The following is a 6,748-nucleotide window of genomic DNA, read 5'->3' as shown; positions in this document are numbered from 1 at the left end:
TTGACCTCGGGACTTCTAGGTTATACTCGGCACAGATGTTCCTGTACACTATGCCGGCCACTTGGTTATGGCGTTCCATGTATGCCTTGCCTGCTAGCATCTTGCACCCTGCTGTTATGTGCTGGATAGTCTCTGGGGCATCTTTACACAGCCTGCACCTGGGGTCTTGCCTGGTGTGATAGACCCCAGCCTCTATGGATCTTGTACTCAGAGCTTGTTCTTGTGCTGCCATGATTAGTGCCTCTGTGCTGTCTTTCAGTCCAGCTTTGTCCAGCCACTGGTAGGATTTCTGGATATCAGCCACCTCCTCTATCTGCCGGTGGTACATACCGTGCAGGGGCCTGTCCTTCCATGATGGTTCCTCGTCTCCCTCCTCTTTCTTGGGTTTCTGCTGCCTGAGGTATTCACTGAGCACTCGGTCAGTTGGGGCCATCTTCCCAATGTATTCTTGGATGTTCCTTGTCTCATCCTGGACTGTGGTGCTGACACTCACCAGTCCCCGGCCCCCTTCCTTCCGCTTAGCGTACAGCCTCAGGGTGCTGGACTTGGGGTGAAACCCTCCATGCATGGTCAGGAGCTTTCTTGTCTTTATGTCAGTGGCTTCTATCTCCTCCTTTGGCCAGCTTATTACCCCAGCAGGGTACCTGATCACGGGCAGGGCGTATGTGTTGATGGCCCGGATCTTGTTCTTACCATTCAGCTGACTCCTCAGGACTTGCCTGACCCTCTGCAGATACTTGGTGGTTGCAGCCTTTCTAGCGGCCTCTTCATGGTTCCCATTTGCCTGCGGGATCCCCAGGTACTTGTAACTGTCCTCTATGTCTGCAATGTTGCCTTCTGGTAGTTCAATCCCCTCAGTTCTGACTACCTTCCCTTTCTTTGTTACCATCCGACTACACTTCTCCAGTCCGAACGACATTCCAATGTCATTGCTGTATAGCCTGGTAGTGTGGATCAGTGAATCGATGTCTCGTTCACTCTTGGCATACAGCTTGATGTCATCCATGTACAGGAGGTGGCTGACAACTGCTCCGTTCCGTAGTCGGTATCCGTAGCCAGTCTTGTTAATGATCTCACTGAGGGGGTTCAGGCCTATGCAGAACAGCAGTGGGGACAGAGCATCTCCTTGGTAGATCCCGCACTTGATGGTAACTTGTGCTATGGGCTTGGAGTTGGCCTCTAGTGTTGTACGCCACATCCCCATTGAGTTCCTGATGAAGGCTCTTAGGGTCCCATTGATCTTGTACAATTCTAGGCATTCCAGTATCCAGCTGTGGGGCATTGAGTCATAGGCCTTCTTGTAATCAATCCAGGCAGTGCACAGGTTGGTCAGTCTGGTCTTGCAGTCTCGGCTGATTGTTCTGTCTACCAGTAGCTGGTGTTTTGCGCCTCTGGTATTCTTGCCAATTCCTTTCTGTGTCCCGCTCATGTATTGACCCATGTGCCTGTTCATCTTAGCCGATATGATGCCTGACAGGAGCTTCCATGTAGTACTGAGGCAGGTTATTGGTCGGTAGTTGGAGGGGACCGGTCCCTTCTTGGGGTCCTTGGGGATCAGGACCGTCCGGCCTTCAGTTAGCCATTCCGGGTGTCTTTCGTTAACTAGCAGCTGGTTCATTTGTGCTGCCAGACGCTCGTGGAGTGCAGTCAGCTTCTTCAGCCAGTAGGCGTGAACCATGTCGGGCCCTGGTGCTGTCCAACTCTTCATACTGGAGACCCTTTCTTGGATATCTGCCACTGTGATGGTTACTGGACCCTGTTCAGGGAGGTCGCTGTGGCCTCTAGCCACTGAGCATTGCCGTTATGGGTTGCATCCTTCTCCCATATGCTCTTCCAGTATTGCTCCGTCTCCAGCCTTGGTGGTGCTGTTCTCTTATTGTTCCCTTGCCACTGAGAGTACACCTTTGCTGGTTCTGTGGAGAACAGCTGGTTTATTCTCCTGCCTTCTATCTCTCTGGTGTACCTCCTCAAGCGGCTGGCCAAGGCTGTGAGTCTTTGCTTGGCAGTTTCCAAGGCCTCAGGTATGGACAACTTGCTGTATTTCTTAGGCACCTTCTTTGTCGCACCTTTCTGCAACTCCGTTAGTTGGCTAACCTCCCTCCGTGCTACTTTGATCTTGCCCTCTAACCTCCTTCTCCATGGAGGGTACTGCCCCTTGTGGCTGTTCAACTTGTAGCCAAGCATCTCACTGATCACTGCTGCCGTATTGTAGATCAGCTTGTTAGTGTCGGTAATCGTGGTTGTAGGTATTGCCCGTAGTGCTGCATTAACATCATCTAGCAGACCTTCTGAGGGTACTTCACGTAATCTTGGTAACCGGCTACGGGGGATCCAGGTTTCAAGCTTGGCCATGATCCTATTTTTCAGGTCAGTTCCTCTCGCACTCAACGATCCTTCTCCTATCGCACTTGGGGCTATGTACCCAATCTCGGGTGGGGGTGATGATATCTCCCCCCTGACCTGGCGTCCTGACTCCTCCTTGCCGTAGCATTTGTGTTGTACCTCGTCAATCTCTAGCTGTGAGAGCAGTCCCTTCTTTCGAATGTTGGAACACTGAGCTACTAGTTGTTTCGCCGTCATTGTGGATGTTGGGTATCGAAGAATCCATAGGTCCCTCATCCTATTCATGTAGCCCCTTCCGCCGGGGTTACTTGCGTAGTAGCATTCCAACAACGCCCTGTTTTCGTCCCTTGCCCACCGATGCCTTCTTGTTCCAGTAGCCCACTTTTCGTCAGGGTGCCCTGGTTCCTCAACACCTGACGCGGACCTTGTTGATCCGGGCGACGTCCGAGCCGGCATGCCTTCATATTTATCTGTCTCGCTCATGTCTGCGGTAGGCTTGCTTAGCATAGGGGGTCTAGCCTTAGGACCCTTACTGGATACAGACGCCCCAGGCAGGAATCGAACTTGCGATCCTCTGTTCCAAAGGCGTGTAGTTTAACCACTACGCTATCCAGCTGCTATATATATATATATATATATATATATATATGTATATACATATATATATATATACATATATATACATATACATATATACATATATATATATATACATATATACATATATATACATATACATATATATATACATATATACATATATATATATATATATACATATATATATATACATATATATATATATATATACATATATATATATGCTACTATGCACTGTACATGTATTCAAATTGTTATGTGTAACAGCTAATGATATTTAATCCTTATACAGGTGACAACATACACCACACTTGTAAGAAATGTTTCTATAACGGTTTCTAGGCTTTTCGTCAATTTCTGACAAATAATTCATTAACTCGACCATTTGTCGATCTAAACCAAATTTTAATGAAATATTGAAATGACCCCACTTGACACCCCTATAAAATTTTATACATATTCATTCAAATGTTTTCGAGTACTTGTTATCAAAATGATAACACACAAGCACACAAGCTTAAAAACATTACCAAAACCATAACGGCTGGTGGAGGAAACAAATTGATTTATGACATTAAATAAGAATCGATGCTAGCAATCACCATAAGACAATTATCACTTTTTTTCAATTATCATTTTTACTGTTATCAACACTTCCCAACAGTTACCTTTTATCATATCAGATTAATTGTATAACTTTATGAGGCAGAATACGGTAGGATAACACCAGGAGAAAAACCTGCACGGACTGATGCCTTTGTGTTAGATATTTAACTTCTCAGTGAATGAAAGCACAAAGCATGCACAGCTAATTATAAACAAGCAGCATGTATAAAAGCTGACATTTAGTTTTTCACTGTCAAAATAATTGTAGATATTTAATGATTTACTATTCAATATAAAACATTTAAAATGATAATTTTATAAACAATAAAGCCAGTCGTGTATGGGGGTTTGTAATGTGTGGTGTGGTTCTAGAGCTGGCCACCAGGGGGACGAGGACATGCAGAGAGCTGATCTGGAAGTTTTAATTTTATTCTGGAGAGTCAGGCAGGCATGTGAGGCTGTGGAAGAGGGAGTGGGAGATAAAAAAAGCATCTTTGTTATGCCTAATAAGTCGTTTTTATTAAAGTTACTCTATTATAACCTCAATAGCACTGATATTTTATCATTTTTAAATCTCACTAATATAAAATATTGTAACTGTGGCAAAATAAAATTCACTCACATATCACTTGGTTTTTTTATGTTCATTTTTATTTTAACTTGTACTACAAATGAATAACAAAAAAGCATGTTAGAGCATAATTTGAATGATACCTTTTTAACTAAATATGTTCTTTTTGTATTAAATTTTATGCTACAATGGCTTTAAATCACATTTGTCCGAATGAAATCACAATTATGTGTAGAAGGAGAAACTGTAAGTGCCATGTGACTACTGCTGCTTCTTTGTCATTGTGTGTAGTGTCAGTGTATTTATCATAGTACCTGGTTCAGTTTGTCAGTAATAGTTTTTAATAATTTTAATAATCTTTTGAGTTTTATTGCACAGTGTGATGAGCTATAGAAGGTTTTTAATAGTGCTTTTACTCTTAACAGCATTTATGCATAAAAAGAAATCTAGAAAACCAAAGTAATCTTTTAAAAGTCTAATACATCAGGCTTGTGTGGACTCAGAGAACTGTCTGAATATGTTAAACTAATACAACATTTCCTCAAAACTTGCAAAACGTGTCGTCCAAACATTTTTGAGCTAAAGAGATTAAACACACTTGTACTGAAAGTATATGTAACATACCTCTGTATCCAGATGAGTGCCTTCGGACATTTGGCCATTTTCTACTATCTCTGGTACACAAGGAATGGACACCTCAACTGAAGACATAAAGACACAAACAGACTCATTAAGTTAGGTCTGCCAACAGTGTTTCCCATTACTGAAAAGTAACTGAATACACATGTGCTTTAAGCAACTAAGTTTTATTTTTCTTTGCCTTTTATCTCACAAACTATCTGCAGGTATCAGTTACAATAAATGGCAAAACCTGAGCAAAATTATTAAAATAAACAACACAAAGTTGTTTTAGTGTTCATGTGAACCCTTAACAGAGTATGAATAATCCAGGGATTTCTTCCATCTACGTGGCCTGTAAGATGCACTTATCTCAACCAATTATAGAAGGAAACAAGACAGAAATACAAAGGATGGCCTAAAGGGACAGGATTACAAACTGGAGTCAATTAAAACAGAAAGAAAGAGAAAAATGGGTAGACAAGGCTAATGATACTATACTTACTAACTTCTGTCACTCATTCACTTAAATTTATGCATGTGGATATCAGATACATATGCATATGTATCTGATATCCTCATTTGGCCTTTATTACATGGGATGAGAGTGATGAGAAGATATAGTAACTGTTCAAGGACGGTTCACATGTTCACAATACCTGAATTCAATGGAGTATCAATAATTAACATGACACCTTGATATCACTATGGATCGAAAAGATTTGCAGTGCCATCCTTTGGGTGTAAAATGTGCTCCAGAATTTAGCTCCAGTCTCAAATCTTTACTAACCATATACTTATAACACTACAATAACCATGAAACTAATAAAATGTAAATTATAAAAATGCAACAGCTCATCTAAATGTATTACTTTGAGGCAGAACAATAATTGGTTTGTTCTCTTTTTTTGTATTACAGATGTGTATTTTTGTGCTAATACTGCTAACAGCAATTTGAAGAATCAGTCACCCTATTCCAGATCAATTAGCCACTGTATTTTAATTTAGTCAAAAGTGACGTTAATTTACACTAGTAATTTAATTTAAATACAATATAAAATGCTGCATGGCTAGTTAATAGCTAGCTAATAATCTGCAAATTAATAAACACGCCTTAAATCAGAATCACGACTGGGTATCATGCTTGATTTCTTTTGATTAGCCTATAATAAAAATTAAATCTTTGTTAAATCTGCTAGGGAAACTGTCTGAAGCAGCACCAGCAGACATAGTAGACATTTTTTAATAAGTCAATCGTAGGATTTTTGCTACCTACTAATTATTTGTACATGTCATAGTGCAGAAACTCGACTTTTACATTTTTATGTCCCCGGCTATCTGACAATCTGTATGTTAAGCATTAAAGTTACACACAGATATATGGACACAATCTTGGTCGGTTTTATCATAGTCATGAACCCATCTGCCCTTTCTGTCTGTCTACCTGTCTGCCTCGCTCTTCTGGTTCAGGGCCTGTCATAACCGCTCTTCAACAGGCCCCCAGTGTCAGGATTAATCTCCCTGGTTGACTGCTGATCTGAAGGTGGAACGGCCACCATCCACCAACAGCAAAACTAATTTAACTGTGTCACTGCTTGACACTCCCGCCCACCATCCCCACTAACCCCAGACATGCACACACATTACAAAATATCTTCATCTGTCTCTGTCTCATCTACATGGTAGAGGGCAGGAGGGTGGGTGACTAGTCCGAAGGAGAAAGGTCAGAGCACTGAAGGAGTTCATCATTCTGAGGTGTCAGCACTGCTCTTTAGGAAAGCAGATGAAGGGGAGATGAGGGAGGAGAGCATGGGAGGCAGGGAGAAACAGAGAAAGAGGTTAAGGGGGGGTCTGTTTAACGTTTGTGTGGTTATTGGTTATCAGCCAAAGGTTTGTCATGGCCCAGAGACTTGGCTGGCAGCCACTGAGTGAAAATCACTCATGGTTTGCATTTAATAATCATGTCTTTTCTTTGATTGTAGCCTAATTATGACAAAAGTGCACACACTC

At 41.8% G+C, this 6,748-nt stretch overlaps 1 protein-coding gene across 1 annotated transcript in view; it reads right to left on the bottom strand.

The window, feature by feature from the left end:
- The window catches only part of LOC146617943 (adhesion G protein-coupled receptor D2), a 96,575-nt gene that overhangs the window by 21,790 nt on the left and 68,037 nt on the right, over positions 1–6,748 (bottom strand). The window contains exon 24 of the mRNA XM_085372288.1: positions 4,745–4,821. Coding sequence (XP_085228414.1) covers positions 4,745–4,821 — 77 coding nt within the window. The remainder of the gene's footprint in view (positions 1–4,744; positions 4,822–6,748) is intronic.

This window comes from Diplotaxodon limnothrissa, linkage group LG15, assembly GCF_057381915.1.
Source record: "Diplotaxodon limnothrissa isolate DT_005_m linkage group LG15, D_limnothrissa_male_GT1.1, whole genome shotgun sequence".
Taxonomy (NCBI): Eukaryota; Metazoa; Chordata; class Actinopteri; order Cichliformes; family Cichlidae; genus Diplotaxodon; species Diplotaxodon limnothrissa.
The sequence above is the reverse complement of the archived record's forward strand: the minus strand, read 5'-3'. Positions and strand labels throughout refer to the sequence as shown.